Source organism: Phoenix dactylifera, chromosome 7, assembly GCF_051530095.1.
Source record: "Phoenix dactylifera cultivar Ajwa chromosome 7, Ajwa_hap1_PhDact_Kaust_v1.1, whole genome shotgun sequence".
In the NCBI taxonomy this organism is placed as follows: Eukaryota; Viridiplantae; Streptophyta; class Magnoliopsida; order Arecales; family Arecaceae; genus Phoenix; species Phoenix dactylifera.
In genome coordinates, this window is record NC_143196.1 from 1079223 (window position 1) to 1102786 (window position 23564).

Genomic DNA, 23564 nt, shown 5'->3' on the forward strand with positions numbered 1-23564 from the left:
AGTTCACTGCTGAAAAACAGAGTTGATTTGACCTGATTGACAATCTGACTTAATTCATAGCTCATTTTTAAAATTATGTAAATTACAATTTGCATGCGAATGATGCTCTACAGCTTCAGAAAACTGGTACAACACAAAATTTATTACGAAGAATTCAGACCCTGGAAGAAATCATCACTCAGCAAAAGCCCAAAATAATAACTCATGATCCGGCTCACGACAGCAATCTCTTTATGCGGTAAAGTCGCACATTTCAATCTATTGAACTTCTGACACCGAGGCATCCAACCTTTGCTCTTTCTGATTCCCAATATCCTCAGTGTGCTGCAACTCTTTTGACAACCAGAAGACTTGCATCAAGCCACCATTCCCAATATGAGAAAAAAATACCCGCCTTGGAATTTCCATGCATAACGAGATAAGCTTAACGAGCACAAAAAACAATCCAATGCCCACGAGATGCTTAAAAGAGTCATCCTGTCCGACAGCCAGTAGAAGCAATGTAAGTTTGTCGACTAAAGAATAAAATGCAGTGATAGATTGCAAGTAAGCAACAAGTTAACCTTTATACTTCTCTGAAAATAGTCGTGAAAGAACTCCTTTAAGAAATCTGTCAGTGCAACACCTATGAATAAACCGAGTGGAATCATCAGCTCTCTATTTCTTGAGATTGCCAGCAAGACATCTGATACAGAACTGACAACAAGAAGCACAATAGTGGACCATTTCAAAGCCTTCTGTCCAAGAAAGAGCAAGCGCTCTATAACCTTATCTTTAGCTTCCTTCCATGGGAACTTATTCAGTGGTCTGGGAGAAGTCTTCCACAAGCTCTCTACTAAATCGTGCAGGAAACCAGTTACATTTTTTGGCTCACCAAAATGTTCAGCAGCTCGTATTTTAATGGAATGAGTCAAAAAGTGCCACCTAGAATGAGATCCTATGGATACTGAGGCTCTGTAATGGGCTAGAGTTCTGCAGCTCTGGGAAATCTCTATCTGCAAGGAAAGATTGATGATATGCTGAAGCATTTGAAACAACTTATCAAATTTCAAGCAGAAGCAGGAATGTATACTTCATAACATTGTGTTAACAAAATGCTACAAAAAACATTGTGTCAAAAACTATAAGTTGTTCATGAATCAGGGATTGCTTCAGATTTCATAGCAAGAAACTAGACAAAATAAATGTTATTGTTACAAACATCACATGTTCAGCAATATCTTTTGCATGTTATATGCTCGGCGTTAGAATATCATCTTACCACATGTTGCCCAAGTTGTCAGCATAATGGACTTCCTTAGAACTTGGCTTACTAATTCCATCCAGCTCAGCTTAATTCTGCAGCAACCTTTAGTTTCAACTAAAAAAAGCCACTTTCTTTGCAAGGTTTCATCTTTCATTGGTGCTCCCACCTAATCTCATTTCAACTCGTGCAGCCCTTTAGTCTCATGGATATTTTGTGAAGTTGGTGGCTGCTCCTAAATCACTTTGATTCTGCTGTTCTGATTATGCAAAGCATTCTCAAAATGCAACAACAACATGAACATCAATCTTCTTAAAATCAAAGCACTCAAATATTGGACTGTGTGATGTTTCTTGAATTAATATTCAAATATCAACCATACTGCAATCAAACTATTGAGTTGTGATTATTCACAATTAGAACCACCCAGCCAATTGAATACTGCAACAAAGGTTCAATATGATGCATGAATACTGGCAGGGAGATAAGTGCTAGACAGCCATAATGAGGTGTTTGTTCTTCATGTACTTGAAAATTAGGACAAAAAAAATGAAACTAGGGATATCCATGTCTATGTATGCATGTTCATTGTTTTGAGTTCCTATCAGTCTTCATATAAAAGTTTTAATGCTTCTTCCAAGAATGTAACAATGGAGACTGAGAGTTCAATCACTTCTAAACTTATTTGGAATTTTGCTGAAATTTCAACAACCCAAGAAAAGGGTATGTCCAAATTTTATTAGTATACCTAGCCAACAAACTCCTAGGATGCCAAACAATTACCTTTCCATTGAAATGTCTAGCACACTGTCTCATAACTTGTCTGTTCAGATGAAAAATTAGGAAAGAATCATATAGAGTTTGACATTTGACATTGTTTGGCAAAAGAACTAAAATGGTTGACCTCTTCTTTTCTGGTGTGTGTGCTTCTGTCACTATGTTGAATATTTATAAAAATTCTATGTTCCATGTACTTAGGAAAGTTGAATATATTCAACAGAGTTGTTTAGTAATAATAAATAATCCTATAAGCATGGAGTTGAATGCTGTCCAGAATATTACAGTAAATATCTCTCAAAGACTAGGGGGATTCTATTCTCAATTAGGGAAGTTTGGTAATGCTTTAAATCCCACTTGCACAATTGTTTCCATGAATGTGTCAAATTGTTGTTAGTAAGAGCAAGAGTTGTAGAATAATTCCCCAGAAGAGCATGAAGTGATTCAGTAACCTACTTGGAGCAAGTACTATGAAGCATATGTGAACCAGTTGAAGAAAATATTGGATATTGTATTCAAGGATTAAGTGCCAGCTAGACTAGCATGTACCATTCCAATGATGGATTAGCATGGGGCAAGGCTGCTTGACACTGCATGTGTGTGATGTTAGGGTGGGATCCAGCTCATGTGGACCCCCTGCTCCTAGTGTTGATCCAACCAAACCTACGCTTCTCTTTTCCCAGAAGGTTAGAGAGAAAGAGAGAGAGAGAGAGCGGGTGTTTGGGAAAGTTAAAAGGCCATAAGGGTTTGCTAAGGTGCATGGCCAATAACAAACATGATTGGGAGAGCGAAGAAAGAGAAGAGGAGAAACGAAAAAGAAGAGAGAAAAAAATAGGACAGAGGATAGAGGAAAGAAAAATCCTCTCCTTAGATGCTCCAATCTCATCTCCAGATCTCGTCGTTGCCATGTGGCACCAGTCCAGGCTTGGCACATGGCTTCACATCCTCTTACTTGGAACTAGTTTGATCTCTTTGTGTTTTTCTTGTCATCCTCCCTTGTGATTGTGTCAGTAATACCATGCTCAAGTTGTGCACACTGTGGTAATCCTTGGACAGGATTGATTGACCTAAGAGGTGAAGTTGTAACTCTCCATGGCTTAGTGGATTGCTTCTTGTTGCCCGTAATTCTTCCCCATTGAGGGTTTTTCACGTAAATTTTATGTGCCTTCCGTTGCAGTATTTTTTATTCTCTTTGTAGCTTGGTAATCCCATAGGTTATACATAGAAAGGAATGCATCTTTCCCCAACAAGTGGTATCGGAGCACATGGTAAGGATCCATTATTCATGTGTGCATCATGGACGGAAAAAATAGACAGGATGATCAGCCTGAACAGGAGTAACTGTTTTATCTGGACGGCCCGGATAGAAAGTCTATGTACTGCAATGATCTATATGCCCCTCTTAAAGGAGTTGAGGCCAAACCAAAGGAGATGTTAAATATGAAGTGGAAGCAATTAGATAGGAATGTTATCAGGCACATTTGGCAATAGTTGGATGACAATGTGTTGCACCATCTGTCGCCCGAGACTTGAGCACATTGTTTGATGGAAGAAACTAGAAGGGCTCTATAGGAGGAAGATGGCCAAAGTTAAAGCCTGCTTTACATAGAAGCAGGTGAACCTGAAATTTCAAAAAGATGGATCCATTGCAGGAAATACGATGTCAAGCATTGTGAATTAGCTCACCTCCGTGAAGATGGTGCTTGATGACAAGTTGCAAGAATTGTTGCTGCTCAGTTCGTAGCTGGGAGATTTTGGTGGTGTCTTTGCCTGACTCTATTCGAAGATGAGGTCATGATAATAGAACGAGTCACAAATAGTTTTGCTCAATGAGGAGACAAGAAGAAAATCCATTGATTCCTCACACTTACAAGCAAATTGGTTACAGAAAATAATGGGAGAGCCAAAGACAACAAACCTCACAATCATGAGAAGTGAGAAGATTGGTCCATATTCAAGGAAATCGCTTGTTACCATTGTGGCAAGACAAGGCACTTGGAAAGGGAGTGTTGCAAGCTGAAGAGAGAATTAAATGAAAACAAAATGAAAAATAGAGATAAAGACTGTTTATATAGGAGATGTTATGACTAGACTCTCAATTAGCAACTAAAGTTGTCTAGGTGTTGCATGCCAATGTATTGATTGGGTGGTTGACAACTGTGCCTCCCATCTACTTCATGAGGGATCTGTTTGTATCGTACAAGACAGGATTTTGGCTATAAAAAGACAGTAAATAATAGCACTTCCAAAATTAATTGCGAGTAAGTGAAGTTTGTGTTGAGACTGATATTGGCTCAGGTTGGTTCTCAAGGATATGAGGTATGTACCAGACGTTCAAGTGAACTTGATTTCAGGGCAAGTTGAATGGACATGGCTATGAGAACAACTTCGGGGATGAGTGCTGAAAGATTACCAAAGGGTCTCTTGTGGTGGTAAGAGGGAAGCAATATTGCACTGTAGTGAAACTATATAAGAACAAAGTGAACACCAGTGGGTTAAAGCCTTGACCAAACTTGCAGCATAGGCAGAGGAGTCATTGCCTGACTAGCACGCAACACAAAACATCTTCTGCAAAGAATGGAAATCCATTATATTTGATGAGTCAGACCTTACTGAAGGATAAGTATAGGCAATGTTGGAGCTTAGTAAAGGTGGGTTCAATGTAAGCATGGTGTTTATTGGGCAAGAGAACTACTAAGCTCATGAGCTGGAGGGGTAGGTTGTTAGAGTGGGATCCAGCTTATGTGCCCCTCGCTCCTAGTGCTGACCCAACCAAACCCATGCATCTTTTCCTAAATGGGTAGGAGAGAGAGGCGAAGGGGGTTTGGGGATGTTAAAAGACCTAAAAACTGCTCATGGGGTTTGCAGCCAAGAACACACTCAAGTGGGAGAGCAAAGAAAGTAGGGAAGAGAGAAGAAAGAAAAGAAGTGGGAAGAAAAGAGAAGAGATAGGAAGAGGAGAGAAATAAATCTTCTCAAGTGCTCAAATCTCGACTCCAAAAAACATCCTCAACACAGGACATTTTTTTACTTGGTACTAGTTTGATAACTTTGTATTTTCTTGACATCCTCCCTAGTGATTCCTGTGGGGGTGATTACTAATACCGTGTACAGTTGTGTACACAAGTGATGAACTTTGGGTCACGATTGATCAGCTTAAGAGGTGAATTTGTAACCCCTCATGGCCTAGTGGACAGTTTCTTGTTGCCCCCATGGTTTTTCCTTGTTGAGGGTTTTTCATGTATATTTTATGTGCCTTTTATTATTGTGTTTTCCTATTCTCATTATGATTTAGTAATCCCATAGATCACGCACAGAAGGGAAGGCATCGCTTCCTAAAATGCAAGTGCATGTCCATATATGCAAGTCTTCCCATGCAATAGCGCAAGATGGCAAATACCATGCCATTGCTAGCCAGAAATGGCACGGGCATGCAACACTGTAAGTCTTAATTTTATTGACTAAACATGAGCTAAGGGGCACGACGATGAAACAAAAATATGATTTTTTAAGGATTTTTATGCACGAATACCATCCTAAATATGCAAAATTGCATGAATACTCTTGCAAAGTTACTAATTGCATGAATACCCTCATAAAACACTTGTTTTGCATATATATACCCTTTTTTTATTTTTCTATTTTGCATATGTACCCATACCATCTAATGCTGTTAAAAATAAATGATTTAAAATTAAAATGACTGAAATATCCTCAGAGGTAGATATGCAAAAAAAAAATATAAGGGTATACATGCAAATAGCAACTTCGCATGGGTATTCATGCAATTTTGCCTATTTAGGAGGATATACACTCAAAAAAATCATTAAAAAAAAGTGTAAAACTTAGTTGAAATTTGCTGAGTCTTTTATGATTCAGCTGGATTGACAAGTCAGAAAAGGCCAATTCACATTGCCAATATTCTTTGTTTAAGATCTTCACTCAGTCAAGTTGGAATATTAGGTGATCATTTTGGTAATACTATTCTCCATTTGAGTCTATGACATCCATATATTCTTCATTATTTTTAAAAAATTAAAGCATATTGAATTTAAATTAATTGTAGATATTTAGATCGGTAAAATATTTTTTAGTGATTTATACATGTTGAATTATTGTTTGTTTGCTAAGATGAGAATTTCATAAAGGCGTCATGACTTATTCCATAAGAATTGATATCAATTTGAGATCATGCAGCATGATAATATTGATCTTTTTTGTCACCCTTTTCAGTTAAAAATAACTAAACTATCTTCACTGGATTTGACTTCTACCATTTGAGCATGTGCTCCAAATTCAATATAATTCAATCACATGCTTTAAGGCATATACTCAAATGGTAAAAGTCAATTCCAGTGAAGATAATTCGATCACTCTTAATTGAGGAGGGTGACCAAAAAAGAATCAGCATTATCATGTCGCATGATCCTATGTTGACATCAATTCTTATAAAAGAAATCTTGACATCTTTGTGAAATTATCGCCTCAACAAATGAATAATTCACCATTTATAAATCACACAAAGGCATTTCACTGATTTAAACATCTATAATTAATTTAAACTTAATATGCTTGAATATTCCAAAAATAATGAAGAATATGTAAATGTCATAGACTCAATAATGATAATCAAATAGGAGAATAGAATTACCAAAATGGTCATCCAATATTCCAACTTGACTAAGTTAATATCTTAAACAAAAAAAAAATGACAATGTTATTTGGCCTTTTTTTGACTTATTGATTCAACCAAGTCATGAAAGACTTGGCAAGTCTCGGTCAAGTTTTGATCATTTTTTAATGGCTTCTTTTGAGTGTATACAGTCCTAAATATGCAAAATTGCATGAATATCCTCACAAAGTTGCTCTTATGTAATTGCCTTGTGCATTTTTTCTATACACACTTGAAAAGAATTGGTAACCAACTAAATATGAAGCTTGAACATTGCATAAAGCTTGTTAGGATATACTATACTCTTTAATTTGCACAGATCTTAACACCTTTCTTCTAAAGAAGTTACAAGACATCAGGCAATAGCAAGAGTTTACTTCTCAATATAGTAATGTGGTACACAAACTTCAAAATAAACTGACTAAAAAAGAAGATATCAAATTCTGTTACACACTCCTCCAATCCTCTTCAGACTCTCTATCTCATAGATGTATATGAATGGTAGAAATATAATGATACTCCCTCCAAAGCATCTTTTAAGTTGCTCCAATCTGCAAATGACAAATTTATCCTTCATGGATTGTATCAAATAGTCATAAGTGCATGAGGGTGTTTTTGTTATTTAGCCATTCCATCAAAGCATCTTTTTCTGTAATGACTGTTTCGATGATTATTTCACTTTTCAATGCATTGGTGGCATAGGCCAAATGACAAAAAGATACCCCCACATATGTAAGACTATTTAGTCCAATACATGCGCATATATTTGTGATTTGTTGATAGGAATAACTTATTAAGTTATCCATACAATACATACATAAGTATGTACATGCACACATGTGCATATAAATTTACTTATATGATCGCATAGAACCTAAAATTAAATATTTTAACAGCTAATAGGATCACTTTCATTCGTTAGATACTAGTTCCCTTCAAAATCTTCATGCAAATAACTTGGTGAAATGTTTCATATCAATTAAAGATGTCTAATTAAAAGAATATATGATTTGAACCAATTTATTGGTTGATGGAATCACAATGAATTATTAAATTATTCATCTTTTCTAATCAATCACGTGTATAATAGATGATGGGTTTATTTTTAGTTAGATCTATATTAGCTGACCACTAATCACATCAAAAAAAATAGAATGCAACCCCATTCGGGCAGAACTTTCATTAACTAATGATTTTCTGAGAATTAATTAACTAGTTACTGTAAACTAGAAATGAAGGCTGCAAGGTTGGGGAGCTAGTCCAATACATAATAAACTCCCCTTAGACATCATCTAAACCAAACTACTTACTATAGTCAGAGAACCAAATGAAGTGGGCTCTCCTGTCAGTGGATGGTCCAAATGTGGTTCTAGAACAAGGTGGTCCAATTTCTCTTGCATTCAATGTGGAAGAGTGACTTGAGGGAACAAATGTCCTATCTGCTTCCCCCTCCTCTTCCCAACCCTATCTACCCTTCCCTTGCCCCGCTACTCTCCCTTCACATTCACTCCCTTAACTTCCTACCAACTTTGCCGAAGTCTCTCATTCGAAGTGGCAGCAATCAGCCACAATGACGGTAGCGATGAAGGCTGAAACTAGCTGCCACAGCCACAACAATCAGAAGCAGAAGCATTAATATTCTCACAGACCTGCGCCTCCCCCCCCCCCTCTTCCCCTCTCTCTGTATGAACTCAGGGCCAGCCCGAGCCTTAGGCGACCGAGGCAGTCGCCTAAGGCCTCGGGCCAATGGAAGGCCTCCAGGAGGCAAAGGAAAGATAACCACAGAAGGAAGGGAAAAGGCAAAAAGGCACCGACTTGCGATAAAATAAAGAGAGGAGAAGAGAGAAAGAGATTGAGAGAGAGAGAGAGAGAAGGGGGGAGAGGGAGGTTCCTTGCCCTGTTTTCTGTGTCTGACCGTGACCAAAAGGAAGCAAAGGCCCCCATATAAAACGGGAACATGAGCTGGCTGCGAGTCTTCCCCCTTGATGGAAAGGAGGTGGAGAGTTTCCTGGCCTGCAGGGGGGCAATTTGGGAAGTTGGGGACGGTAGTTTTGTTTTGGGTGGAGAGAGAGAGAGAGGAGGGATTTGGTTGGCTTGATACACGTCTGAAGCCACTCTTATCTTTTATCCCTTCTCTTTTTTGGTTTTGGTCTTGGTTTTCCTTCCCTTACATTACTCCTGATCCAGCTGGGCCATCAGGAAGAAAGATAGGGGGATTGGAGATGGACTTCTTGGAGGGTGGAGATTCTTTTAATTTTCTCCTCTCTGTTTCTTCTCCCCTCTTGGGTGGTAGAGAGAGAAAAGGAGGGGGAGAGGGTTGGCCCTTTTTTATCTTAGTTATTTAATCAGTTTCATGGGCCTTCTTTTAGCGTAATTACTTTTCCATGCTTTCATTCAAAAATTATATTAAACTGAAGAGGCTTTTTGCCTGTCTTTGTTACATTCATGTATCTTTATTGGAATAATGTACTTGACAGCTATCTATTTTCATATCTTTGTTTAAGTATTTTATATTTATTAAAAAATTTATTATTTAAATAATAAAAAAAAAAGGCCTCATTCACTGAATCTGCCTTAAGCCTTCAAATGTATTGGGCCGCCCCTGTATGAACTTGACACGTTTGACACATATCAACCCATCGATATTTGTTGATATGCAATTCTTACTTCAGTCTCATGAGTTCCAGAAACATGGATAGCAATCCAATCTCAATTATTCATCATTTGCTGGAACTTAGGCAACCATCAAGTGCTCTTTCCTTTGGAATGATTTGTATATTTTACACATGCTAAGTGCCAAGATATTCATGGACATGCAACAAAATCACCAGAGAGATAAGAATACCACCAATTAAACACAAAATCTTATATACAAATTCAATAAATTATCTATATACACTTTAACATCCCTTACAAACCCAAGGCGCATAGTATATAAAAAGTTTGTCAAATTCACCAAATACTTAGTTGGCGCCCAAGTAAGATAACAACAGCATTTTAAATGACAGTCAATCTTAAAATGCTTGGTATTTCTATATAACACTCAATTGTCAGGATGGAGTGCAAGCACAATTATAGATACCTAATGTTGGTAAGGAAGAAAGAAGGCCAGACAACTTCAACAAATGCATTAGTCATGGTATAGTACTCTGGCTTTCTAGCAGGAGACATCATCTTCCTTTCATAAAATGATAGAATGACCAAGGAATTTCTCATATCACCAGCCCGGTCAGCATCTACATAGGTATTATTTTCAGTTGTGAAAATGATGAGAGGCAAAGAGCCTAGAAATGGTGCCACAAAGATTTATCACTTCTCCTCGGAATGGATATAAACAATATAATGTCCAGCAATTTGGCACTGAATAGAATATTACAAAAAATCATAAAGATTACTAGTGACAACAACTAGAAACTCCTCTTGGATGACAGAGTTGGAGATTGACTAAAACTACGAATAATTAGATGGTCAGCAAACAAGCCTTTTCAAAAAATAATGTTTAGGTAGTAGGAAAATATGCAACATGGTCATCAACAGTAGAATCTTGGAGAATGTACAACTTAAGAATATACACCTATTATAATTGTGTAATGTTTTAATAATGTGAACAGCACATCTACATTAAGGAAAATTCAACTCACATCAGCATCACCACTTTTTAAACAGACAGTCTCAGGATTTTCGGCTGGTTAGGATAGTTATTTTTGAACTGAGCCACATTAATCAAATGATCAAAGGATCAACTTAACCAATGCAAATTCTAGCAGGTAGTCAATGTTTTAAGAAACAACTCATGCTGCTCAACAGCATGTATAAGCCAAAAGACTCGATATTGCTTATCAAAGTAGGTCCCTCCAAAAAAAAAAAGAAGAAATCCAAGTTGAATCGGAACAGCGAGCCTCAAAATACCAAAAAGATACATTTATTTTCCTAAATCCGATTATCAGCTTATGTAGGCATCTCATTATTTATGGCCAAACTTCAGAATCTTCTAAACTTTTTTTTATTCCTGGAGATTTCATACTTTCATTGCCAACCAGGACTATGGGGATCTTTAAAAGTAAAAAGTAGATGACATCGTTTAAGGATGGAAAGCAAAGCCAAATCCTAAACTTATCTTTCTTCACCATTCTCGAAACCCTAATTCCATCACAGCCAGCACGCGACTCCACGCAGCAGTTGGTATCAAAATTCCGCAAAAGGCATCAAAGAACCAAGAGAAGTTCAACAATTAACAAGAGAAGTGCATACAATCTCCAAATCCTGAGAAAAGATGGTCGAAAAGGAACTCAAGAAAAAAAAAACGCAGAGGGAGGGAGAAGACGGGGAAATCTCGCACTTGCCTTGCTCCTCAGAGCGATGGGAGGATTCGGAAAAGCCATCAGCGTAGCCATTCCCATCGACTCCACTGACTCTTGCCTTCTCTCTTCCTCTTCCTCGGTGCACTCTCCCTCGCGGCGCCCTAACTCCACTGACTCTATGTCCCAAGCTGCGACGCTCAAGTGGATTTCCTTTCCATACAGAGCGAAAGGAGTACGGTGAGAGTGAATTTTATGTTCGCTATGATCAGACCGTCCGTTTAATGCACCTACACTGCACAGCGGGTTTTAACCGAAATAAACGAAGAAAATATCAATCTTGTTCGCGAGAACTGAAAAAAAAAGGGAAAGATTCTATTAAAGTACTATAAGAAAAAATAGTAATAAAATACAAATAAAAATAATTAAAAAAATAACCAATCCAATGGTAAGAGCACTTAAATTGGCTTGGTCGTAATCCCTTTGCAAGTGACATCCTAAATGATTTTTTGTATAGATGATTGGAAGTTATTTCTGAAGTTTTTAGGTACATTTAGATCGTAATACATGATTCTGATTTTTGTTAAATATAATATTGTAAATTTCTATGTCATAACCTGCTTTGGTACCCTATTATTTCCAACATCTCCATATCCATGTAAAATCTTGGTGCCAAACATGTTTGATAAGCATTTTTTTTTCGATAGATACAGAACAATGTAAATTATTTTAATAATTGCAATATTGATTTCCATAAAAGAAAATATTGTAGAGAAAAAATTATCTCTATATATTCTTATAGTCATGCTTGTCAAAATAGCAATAACTGGGCCTTTTCTTTCCTTTTCATGATAACATTTTGATCACTTCAACAAGTTTGGCTCAGAAGGTGATGGATACTTCTTGCATGCTACAAATTAGATAAAATAGATATGGATATTTGATGATGTTATACTATGTAAAGATAAGAAAATACATATGAATGAAAATATTTGCGTATGATGATAACTGAAAAGAAAATTGAGCCGGTACATGTTACTTTAAATTTTTTATTTTAAATTGTTTTTATAAATCAGCTTTTGATTGATATATGTTTGTTTAAGAGATCCAACAGCTATGATATGACTAATAACAACTGCAATAGATTAATATATCAAATTATGAATAATGGTAAATAAAGTTTATGCGTACCTATCAAATATATTTCTAACCGACAGTTCATCAAAATCAATAAAATTATATTTTTGAAGCGGTATGGAGCGTTGTCGCAATCCGCTTGTTGTACAGTTGTCTATCTATTAATATAGGTAATATATTGATGCACAACAGTTTTAAAACTTTTTTTTTGTTCAATGCAACATTGATTTTTTTAAAAAGATATTCCTTCCCTTCAATGAGCAAGCTTTGTATTGTGCAACATCTTATCTATGGATTGATGCTTGAATCGTAGTCCCTATATAAAACAAAATTAGTAGAACTATAAAAGTAGAACGCATATATATAAAAAAATGAATAAGATGTTATAAAAGTATTGGTATAACCTCTGCATCAATCAGGATACAATCAACACTCAGCAACTAATTATCAGTCTTGGGATTTATTGAACCCCAAATTATTGCAAGTTTGACCATTATTTTCCAATTCTATTTTTTCGATGATAGATGCAAGCGCAAACTATTTTACATGTCTTTTGCTGTTCTGTTTGCAAAAACAATATAATACGATATGTATACAAACATGAAAGATTAGATAAAATAGTGCTATTTGATAAATCATAATATATTAGTATATAATGAAAAAAATTGTGGTGCTTGTGATAAGATTTGAATGGATTTGAACTCTTAGCCTGACGAGGACGTCAAGGCTTAAACGAAGAGAGTATGTAAGAATTTGTGTGGGCGTGTATTTAGTCCTACCTCAGTTATTCGTACGATTGATATTGGGTACTTTTACGGGATCGAGATATCTAAATAATACCTTCTAGCTAGCCTTTTTGAATGAGGTTCTAGGTTGTTACAAAATGAAATCAGAGTGGACTCGACCTATAACCTATATGGACTAGGGGATACTAAAGCACAAGTACATCGAGGCTGACCACGAACCAATCGTAGTGCTTGTGATTAGATTTTAATAGATTTGAATTTTTAGCCCGACGAGGATATCAGAACTTAAATGTGGGGGGGGGAGTATATGAGGATCTATGCAGGCGTGTGTTTAGTCTTACATCAATCATTCGTCAGATAGATCTTGTATACTTATACAAGATCAAGAAATCTAAATAATACGTACATTTCGACCACTTTTTTTGAATGAGATCCTGAATTGTGACATATGCCTCTCCGTCTCCGGTGCTCTGTTGCACCAGTGACACCTACATGGCTCTAATCTCTCCCGGTTCCACCATCTTCTCTACTCTCTTCTCGAGCGAGATATCACCCTCATCTGAATCAGCCACCTCCCCACTATGTAAACTTCCTCCATATCCTCCTCACTCGGCATCCCCCACTCCGAATTCTAGCACTGACAGTCGTCCCCTTTAGCTCTTCTCTTCCCCGCTTTCCTCTACTTCGTCCGGGCAACTACATGGGAGGAAAAGAATATGCAGTTACCCACACCAACCCCTCCCCATGGGCAGAATCGCCAAACAAGTGGTTGTCCCTACATAGAGCATCTATGTGGCTTTTTCTTTGAAAGGGAATCGGTCACTATATATCTGCCATCTGTTCCACTCACAGGAGTAGCAGCAACCGCTCCATTCATGCACCTTGACTGAGACACAGGTACAATAGCTGCAGGACATGCATCCCATTCACTGCAACAGACACTGTTCCCCACTTTAACCAAAAAAAACCCTAATCCTAGAGCTGCCCTCTTCCCAATTCTCAACAGTAGCTCTCCCCTTTCCACATGATGCAGCACGGGAAGAGGAAGGCTGTCGATTCCCCGGCAGCAATCCCCCGCTGCTCTGATGAAAACAAAGGGAGAAAGAAAGCAAACAAACCTCGAAGCAGCAGAATACTCCCTTTCTCAGATGATGCACCAAGGGAAGCGGAAGGCTGTGGTTCACTTGCAGTAACCCCCCAAACAATCCCATGAGTTCTAAAAATGGAAGGATAAAACATGGCTGAAAAAAAAGAAGAGGAACCTCACCAGAACATTTCAGCAGGATGTTTGCACAATTTGGATGCAATGCCGGTCCTGTGAAAAGAGAAGAGGACCCATGCTGCGGACTGGGTGGGATCCTATGTGGCTCATTACCCCGGCGAGTTTATCTGGAAGACCCACGCTTCTATTTTGTCTCCCCTACATTTTTTTTTATTGTCTGATGCTTTGGGCTGTAATCACATCCGTTGTGTGTGGGTGACACGTGACATATGGGTGACACGTGTAGGCATACCCTATGTTCGACACTGTCACCCTAGGAGGGCGTTTTCGTCTGCCTTCTGGTTGGCTTTATTACAAATCTCAAGAAAAGCATGAGAATTGATACGTCACTAAATTGATGCAGTCTTTGTTTACTAATATATAGATTCTCTTAGATTTAATTTTACTCCTTATCCAATTTATTCCGAGTTTTAAAACATGTTCTACCCTTGTCGGTTGCGTTTCTCTTGGTATAACATATTATTTTAAAAGAAGAAAAAAAAAATGGTCAGTTGCTGGTTCTTCTTCCACATGCACCATTCCATTCTTGATCATCTTCAATTTTTATGAGCAATATTCCTTTCTTGATCGTCACCTCCGATGAGATTACCTTATGGCCACTTGTAATCATGACCAACCTAAGAACAATATGTTACACCGGCATATCCCTTCTCCGGTAGGTAAATTCATTTATCCTCCACTAATACATCTAAGATCCTCCATTCAATCCATGAGCACAAGATCGAAAAGACAAAAAGCAGGTATAATAATCTATTATAGTAGTGACGGAGGAGGACGCAAAGAAGAAGACATTGTGCAGACCATCTTTATCCCTTTATCCTTCCTTTGACAGCTCAATCAGAACCATGCTAACAGCTTCCTCTTGGAAGGAGAATCATTTACAATTGCATCGATCAAGAGACATGCGTGCTGAAAAGCACTGATCATATCGTCAGACCAAGTTAAAATATATGATGATTTAAGACGGAATATGACATGAAACTAGGCTGCTGAAAACAAATCTCCCACCTCAGTGACTGTCCATGTCATTAAATAAACAAACGGGATTCCAGATACCGCACGCCTAAGATAGTAGGAAAAAGATGGTGTTAAGGTTGTCGCCTGGTTTTTGTCTTAAACTTGTCGATGTTATTATATGGTCATTGATTTGAGGGCATGTGCCTTCCAAGTCCAACTTGTCAAGCTTTGACGTTTAGCATGGGGCCCTTTCTTCCATAACCCTGCTGGTTTAAGGATATTCTCACTGCTTTACAGTCATAATCATGCTCAGAGCCTCCTCGCCCGACCAAGAAAGTAATTAATTGTGAGAAGGTACTGGCTGATTGTTTGCATATTAAGATCATTACGGAATGTTGTAGCAGTTGTATATGGTGCCGTTGTGCTGCTACAATTATTGTATCAGATACTTACTGAAGGAGTTACAGATAAAAGAAATTAACTAGTATTGGATTACATTAGTTGCTTAGTAACAAGTCTTTAGACCATGAGGTTAAGAAGTAGAACATAGAGTTAAACAGTCTCCGTGCATCTTCCCTGTCCTTAACTCTAGGGTAAAGGTGGCAACAAGTCTGCTGGTGAAGTCTCTTGGTGACAGTATTGGTGACCCGAAGCCTGCCTTCACAGAGGATCATTTGGATATAATGAGAGGGCTAACCTCCAAGCCTTCTCTACCAGATATTCTTTGAAAGAAAAAATTGAGTTTAGCACTTATATCAGTGATAGTAACTGGTATTAGACCAAGGAAAACATGCTGCTCAATTAGAGACATGTTCTCCTTCCATCGGCATGGGGGACTTGGAAAAGGGAATGGTTTTTGTAAAAGGGATGGTTGAGCAAGTCATATACCATTCCTTCCATTAATGCCATGCTCACAAAGACATTTGCAATATATACTCAGAGAACCTTGAATGCAAGTCTCCTTATGACTGGCCTTCTCTGAATTGTTCTGCTAATATACAATAAGTTCAAATTCTCAGTCTAGGTGTTTTCCAGAAGATGACTGTACTGTTGATTCCTTAAAGAACCATTGTGCTCTGATTGGGGCTTGGAAGTTGAAGCAACCCTTAATTCCTACTCTTGGTTTGGGGGCAATTTTTAGATGGAGATGGTATGGGCCATTTGCTAATTTGTTCTGCATTATATACATGTGAATGTACATGCCTTAACAGATTTCAACATGAAAAGGAGAAAAACCCTCCTGTTCTCATGTGCATGAATTGTTTTTACAAGCTTTGTGAGCCATGCTGCATTCAGTTCGCATATTTTCACTTTTATTCTACCAAGAACTATCTTACTGCTACCAAGAAACACACAGATCGTGTTCGTCCCACGAAGGCAACTTATCATCCACATATATGATGCGTTTCAGGCAAGTCCCATCTATTGAAATATTTTAATTTTTTAGAATATTTATGATTCTGAAAAGGTTCAAATCTTAAAGTCTGTATGTTTTGGAATTATCCCATATTGGATATTTCATGCAAGTAAACTTGCATTTAATGAAGTTTAATAATTTCAAGATGTTGTTGCGCTTTGTGAATCTTTGGCTAATGACTCTCCCAGAAATATTCTCTTCTTTCTCTCTCTCTCTACTTCTCTTGTGGGTGACTTTAGGAAGCTTGTCACTTTTATCATATTATTTTAGCAAAGTTTTGATTTTAATTATTTCAAAGTATTTAATAGTATTGGCATATTATTTTTCCAACACCATCATTATCATTATCATTCTCGTGCAAAACAATATGAGATTTTGTCTCATATCATAGTTTATTGTTAATAACTAATAATTTAGCAATTTCGGGTCATCGAATCATATCTAGTTTAACTTGAAGGACCATATTCCCAAAATTTACTAACTTGGAAACGGGTTATATTGACATAAAAACACATCCACATGGATGAACTATGCATTGCAGCCACTACTTTTATTATGTGACGAAGCTATTCAGAGAGAGAAGCATATGCAAGCATATGTATAAAAACAAGGAAGGGGTTTAGTAGACTATAGAGGAAGGAAATACAAGTTAGGCGTATATAATAGGATAAAAATGATTTAGCAATGGAGCAGGTATATGCCCACACTGCTAGAATTAAGAAGGAAAAGAATCGACTTCCAGTTTGAAGTTTTGACAGCATATTGATTCCAACCAATTTGTTCTTATCCGATAACTTTCTAGATGAGAAGTCACTTGTGAGAAGATAGGATAACAAGTCAGCCATATACTGCAATTAACTAACAGAAGCTATTAGACAATCAAGTTTTTTATATTGGAGTCCGAGAATTTCAACTTGTGGATAAGATTCTATATGCCTTCACAGATCAAATGCTAGTAGCATGTGGTTCTTTGAGCATTATTACATTAAATGAAGACATGCTTTATTGTTCATGCAGAAAATTAAAGGTTGGGTCCTCCTAAATGTTCTGTATTTGGCACAGAAAAATATGTAATTCTGAAATAAGGAAAACACATAAACTCATCACGAACATAAGCAATGCCAGATCATAGCTTTCAAAAGTTTACTCTTTGAGATGATCCTTGTTGATAAGTTTGAGGTATTATAAATGTTAATGTTTATTGTTTACGTGATAGCACACATTTACATGTAATTGATATCGTGGAGAGATTTTTTTTGAATGGAACATCATGGAGAGATTGCTAATGGAATTTGTCAGAACTGGTAAGGTTTCAATAATGAGTCTAAAAATGCATCATATTAATAGTGTATATGAATGACACAGTTCTGCAGCCCTCAAGGATGCAAACTTCTTTGTGTAAACCATCAAGCATATTGGAAAGAAGTATAAAATGTCAATATCTGATAAACGAGGAAATATGAAGTTGGAAATATATATGGAATTGTTAATGATATGATAAATAGTGATTAGTTTCCTCAAGAAAGAGAACTTAAAGTAACACGACCAACATTTGTTGTTACTGAAGTATTATGGTGATAAACCAAAAATCTCAACTATAACAAATCAAGAATGTTGTGTTGATCATGCGTAGTATAAAATGTGAAAGATTATTTAAACTTGATGAAATTTCATGAACTATTCTTATTGTATTTCCATTTACCTTTAGTTTTCCTTAAATCTTTAATCATGTGATGGCAATTGCAACCATAACAAATTTTTAATTAGATAATGAGCTTTCAGTGATAACATAATTAAATCCAAATATAAAGTGAGTATCAGAATGAAAATCGAGCATTATTTCATGCCAGTGGAGAAAATAAGCATTAATTTCTTACAGCAAAAGAAAAGAAAAAGGCATTTCAAAGTTGCATTCCAGATGTTTGTCTTGTCATCTGTGGTTATGAGTTTGTGAAAGATGAGATGTAGCAATTAATAGTCAAATTAATTATATCAAATTCAAAAAAAAAAAGGTCTAGGCATGTCATTGTTAAGGGATACTAGAATGTTGCACGGACTTTGATGCTTATAGAGCTACAATGCAAATACAGGAGAATGTCATCTACAAAAATAGGTAGAACCAGTGGATTTAGATTATTCTTGTTTATATTCTCATCTATCAACTTATTTTACTACTCATTTTACTATAACAGTTAGACTTGAAAGTTTCGATCATTATTTTATATTGTCGAGAAAAAAAGCTTCAGATTTTGACAGCAACTTAATGCAATATACTGCTCATATATATGATACTTTGATCAGTAAAACATAAGTGATTATCAGGTAGTCTTGTGGCAAGGATGACAGACCTTCATGTTGGACATAAGCAGTTCATGATGTAAATTTGCTCCACACTGGACTGCTATTATCCCTCCGCCCTTCTAAACATCCTCGATAGTAATTCCCATCATGATATTAACATAATGATGAAGTGTAATATGTCAATAGAGGACATGAAACATTATTACAATGAAATTGATATTAACCTTAAATTTCAAATGTTTACCAGACAATCATATTCTGAAAGAGAAAACAGCTTGAGAAATAGCATGGAAACAAAAAGGTACAGAACCTTAGATCTTTAAGTAAGAGATGAAATTAAAATGTGAAGTTAGGCTTCAATGGAGATATAGCGAGTCTTCCATATTCAAGTACCAATACTCTCAAATAATAAGTATACTAACTTCATAAAGAAAAAGTAGCAATTGCGTCAAGCATGATGTGGAACACAGCACATCCAGAAAAATAAATATGGAATGACAGAGAAACTTTATTTGGTAAGTAATTTAACAGATCCTGCTTAATTTGTTTCTGGACGTGAGATCCCTACGAAGGAACGAAGACATCTCGAGATGCTCTACTTGCTAGAGCCTAGGAATGCGTTGCCAACCTCCTCTTAATTAGTGCCTTCTGGCTTGGTTTCCAAGAACTTTATAGCAAGGAATTATCATTTCATAATAACCCCATGCCTGTGCATGTTAACATGCAAGGGTCTGTGAGCGCCTTTCAACACAAGCAGCAGTCCTATTAGCGCATGGGAGCATCCCAAGGTAATTATAACAGGACAGGCCAAATGTTTCCTGACACAAATAAGAGCTTTGAGCTTGATAAGTTCTGAATCAAAAGGACAACAAATACAGTTCAGGGATTGGAGGAAGATCCCAACAGGAAACAAACCAACCACTACACAACTAATATAGGTGCTCTTTTTACCAAAAGAACTAACCTAATTAAGTACTCAATTAAAGAAACCAAAGATGAGGAAACACTAGTATGGGGGTTGAAACCAAAAGCACATCAAACAAACAACTCTTCTGAAGAGTGTTTTTATTGGGGTATAGCTGAATTCCAACATCACCACCTCCACTCAAGTTTACGCAGCTCATGTACAGCAGCAGTCATATTTGTGCCCCAAGGAGGTGCACGAGTTCATCAGGAAGACATTGCTGCTGCATCCCTTGATAGCTAGTGACCGCAGGCGGATAGATCAACGGGCTTACGTTATTCCAGTTCATGCTTCGTGATGTACTGGTCCCGTTGTTCTCAGCCACCATGTTCCAGGCTCCAAAGAAGCAATCCAGCCCTTGTAGTTTTACTGAGTTGCCGCAGAACATCTCATCAAGCTCATCTAGACCTTGCGATAAGCGGTAGCCCGATGGAGAATAACCATCGATGAAATATTTGGCTTGTTCGGGGAGTGCAATTGAACCCACAGAATTTCTATTCAGGTGCTGTTGTTCCAGAGGGGAAGCAAGTGAAATTCCTTGCTCAGCTCTCCCATGGAAGCAAAACTCCCCATCGAGGTTCGTTAGAAAGTTTTTGGTCGATCCATGGTCATCGCTAGCATGGCGATCCACCTGGTTGAATTGGCCAGTGAGAATGGGCGGCATGGGCCAGTAGGAGTTATCGTTACCTTTCTTAGCACTCATGGCGTTGCCATCTTTAGATTCCTTGGTCCTTTGATTTCTTCGGCAGACTCGACGAGCCTGTTGTTGATTCTTGTGCTGCTTTCCCAGGAGCTTCTTCTTCAGCTTTGTGTTCCAGTAGTTCTTTATATCATTATCAGTCCTTCCAGGCAACTGTGCTGCAATTATGGACCATCTGATCACACAAAGAAGGCTAAGCTATTATTGATGCCGCTATATACAGTCATAATATTGAATGATCGCATGATTGCATGCAGATATAACTAATTTTACCACCTGCTCCCAATAGCAAGATATAGGCTGCATATGATGTTATCTTCTTCTTCAGAGAAGCCACCATGCTTAATATTTGGTCGGAGATAGTTGAGCCACCGGAGGCGGCAGCTCTTACCGCATCGCTTGAGGCCTAATTGCCAATAGCAGAACTCATCATTGTTTGCCCTAATAGCAGTAACAGTTCAACTTGTTTAAGAGATTTATGGTGTGTTAGAGGAAAATCATACCAATCTTCTGTGGGAGGGCGATCCAGTTTCCACCAGTGCCATGCTGCTCCATGTAGGACTTGAGCTTGGCATCCTCCTCAGGGGACCATGGGCCTTTTTTCACGTTTTCTTTGTCACAGCAAGGAGCTCTTCCCATGGTGAGGACTCCCTTCTTCTGAGGTTGGGGCTTCCTTCTCTCTTCTGCACTTGATATTGTACTTAGACCTGAGGTAGCCACTAGAGTCTGTCTTGCCATTAAAAAAATGTTGGAGGGGATGTTTTTCTATTTGCTTTCTCTTGGACTAGAATTTACAATGTATCAGTTCTACCGCTGTCCCCCTTAGTTTCATGTCACAGAGTTATATGTGACATATTAAATAAATAGATGGAAATATATTAAACATAAAAAATGGATACTTCATACATCTAGATGGGTGAAGATCAGCTAATAATCCTAGCATATCAAGAGCCGGTCACTTTGGTCTAGTACCTCAAGCCCATGTCCAAAATATCAAAAGCTGGTCAAGGCGCATGCATTGCCACTAGTTCCTTGCATCCCCCCAAAGAATTTGTGTGCTACCACATCAACCCAAAGTTTCATTGATTCAAGTGATGAAGAAAGTTTTGATATACCAAAACTTGGAAAATAGAATACAATGAAAATTCAATAACCATTATGAGGGGAAAAGATCACTAAATAACTATAGTAAAAGAACCGGATAATTCACATATTAATGTACAAGTGCATTATAAACAAGCACTTGGAGACATATATAACTACAATAGAACACAACACCAATAAGCATTAGACATTAACTTTTCAAAAAGCATTAATTATTATCCTTGTAAACATAAGTTTCAGTAAAAGTAGATAGAAGTTTTTTGCTCGGAAGAGATTTTTTTTTTTTTTTTTTTTTTTGCGGATTGCTCGAAAGAGATTAAAATAAAAAAAGAGATTTAGTGATGATCTACGGGAATAGACTTTTTGTGTTAGCTAACCAACATTGAATATATCAACTGAAAGGTATCATACCTTTTTGATTTCTTGCAAGAGCAATTAATAACGTACATGTTGACACCATTTCATGAAAGACTAGGTTTATTTATACTTTTCTTTTGTTAGGTGACCAAATGAATAATTTAAATGCTGCACTGAGATCTTGGAGGAAATGAATCCTTGAATTACCAACATCTATGGGAGGGGGACATAGTATTAAGTTTAAACGTAGTCAAACGTTAGACTACGAAATCCTTAACTTCTGGGATCTGCTGAAGCCATTGTCAGAAGCAACGCTTGATAAGACCTTCCTTAATTTTAGTTCTTTGTCCTTCTATGAGCCATCAAAAGGAAGAGGAATGAGTCTAATTTATAGGAAATACTTTATAGGAGACCGATGCTTCCCAGGTAAAAAATGTTAGGAGATTAATGAAACCCACTGAAGAAAGAAGGTAGTTTCATGCACTTATTAGAGGACTAGATCAAAATTGTCTCTTAGTCTTCCCACCTAGTTCCCTGTTTCGATCACTTTGGTCAAATGAAAATATCTACATCGTTCTCCTCAATTCATCAGCTTAGTGAACTTCAACAAAAATATTGTCCTATTGGCTGCAATTTTACAGCATTAGATTGTCTTTTCTGCTCCCAGATACTCGTTTTAAAAGTTAGAATGACGCGGCTCTCTCTCTCTCTCTCTGGGAGAAAAAAAATTACTCCACCCACTTCATCAAAGGTAATGAAGGAATATAAAAAGGAAAATAAGGAAAGAGAGGAGGAGAATGATGTATAAATAAGCAAACTTAAAAATCGTCTACCAAACAAGCTGATGAGAGGGAGATATGACCTGAATTGTTCAAAAACGTTTTCATTGATTTGCAGAATCTATCTGCGATGATTTGATTTATTCATGATCCAGCAGTTTTTATGGACTTTGCAATGTTTGTGAATTGTCCATGAGTTGTTCATAAAAGAATTTGGATTTTAAAATGTTGTGTTGTTGATGGTGATGAAATCGTTGCCCCTGTTTGGTGCAGTTATTCTCACAATCTTATTTCTGCATTAACAAACATAAAAATTCAATATTACAAATACATTTCTTTTTCCATTAAGTTTGTGCTTATTGAAATTTGCCGCAACTCTTTGAGAAGTTTTTGTCTCCTTTTTTTTTCTCTGAATTGTAAAGCTATGGTCGATCGCGAACCTGTCTGGTATTTCTTTATAAATTCGAGTATCTTTCAAAATACTACAGACATGTATAGAACCAAGAATTATGAGATGCACAATCTTTTTGCTCATTTTAACCATATAATTCTGGTAAAATCAGCACTTCTTTTTTTTTTCTATTTGAGCAGAGAATAATTCCCTTTTTTCTGAGAAAAGAGAATCAGCACATTCTTTTTGATGTCTTATATATTGTCATGGTTAAAAACATGTCTCTGTGGAATGCTCATCAATTTTCTCACCTTTGCTTACCTTGTTTTTGTGCGGCTGAGAAGGAAATTTTCTGGCAGTAATGGCATTAAGCAGTTAAATTAGCAATGTACTGAGCCAGGCCTGGGGGCTGACTTGACAGCGAACCGGATCCCACGTC

At 37.2% G+C, this 23564-nt stretch overlaps 2 protein-coding genes across 6 annotated transcripts; both read right to left on the reverse strand.

Moving 5' to 3' along the window:
• Window positions 1-22: 22 nt before the first annotated feature.
• On the reverse strand, window positions 23-11285 carry LOC120111139 (uncharacterized). Of its 5 annotated transcripts, XR_015967125.2 has the most exons (5): window positions 11036-11285; window positions 3939-4036; window positions 1262-3796; window positions 564-995; window positions 23-477 (listed from the first exon to the last, which is right to left on the reverse strand). XR_015967125.2 is itself a non-coding variant. In XM_039127655.3 (3 exons), the coding sequence occupies exons 1-3, from the start codon at window positions 11090-11092 to the stop codon at window positions 259-261; spliced, it is 732 nt and encodes a 243-aa protein (XP_038983583.3). In that variant the 5' UTR covers window positions 11093-11264; the 3' UTR covers window positions 23-258. The 5 variants fall into 5 exon arrangements, 2 of the variants coding, with proteins under 2 accessions (XP_038983583.3, XP_089780267.1); XR_015967123.2 differs by having other exon boundaries at window positions 1262-4036; XR_015967126.2 differs by lacking the exon at window positions 3939-4036 and having other exon boundaries at window positions 1262-1502; window positions 11036-11262.
• Window positions 11286-19598: 8313 nt separating this feature from the next.
• Window positions 19599-21337, reverse strand: LOC120110971 (transcription factor MYB1-like). The gene is made up of 3 exons (XM_039127005.2): window positions 20998-21337; window positions 20771-20900; window positions 19599-20669 (listed from the first exon to the last, which is right to left on the reverse strand). The coding sequence occupies exons 1-3, from the start codon at window positions 21230-21232 to the stop codon at window positions 19967-19969; spliced, it is 1068 nt and encodes a 355-aa protein (XP_038982933.2). The 5' UTR covers window positions 21233-21337; the 3' UTR covers window positions 19599-19966.
• Between the last annotated feature and the right edge of the window lie 2227 nt (window positions 21338-23564).

Bases quoted from the DNA above. Each gene is read 5' to 3' on its own strand.
- LOC120110971 (XM_039127005.2), bottom strand. From the start codon at position 21,232: ATGGCAAGACAGACTCTAGTGGCTACCTCAGGTCTAAGTACAATATCA. The intron at 20,901-20,997 runs GTATGATTTTCC...ATTGGCAATTAG, and splicing joins CGCCCTCCCACAGAAGATTG to GCCTCAAGCGATGCGGTAAG. The intron at 20,670-20,770 runs GTGGTAAAATTA...TTGTGTGATCAG, and splicing joins TATCTTGCTATTGGGAGCAG to ATGGTCCATAATTGCAGCAC.
- LOC120111139 (XM_039127655.3), bottom strand. From the start codon at position 11,092: ATGGGAATGGCTACGCTGATGGCTTTTCCGAATCCTCCCATCGCTCTG. The intron at 1,020-11,035 runs GCAAGTGCGAGA...CAAATGCTTCAG, and splicing joins CCATCGCTCTGAGGAGCAAG to CATATCATCAATCTTTCCTT. The intron at 478-563 runs GTTAACTTGTTG...GCTGTCGGACAG, and splicing joins ATTTTCAGAGAAGTATAAAG to GATGACTCTTTTAAGCATCT.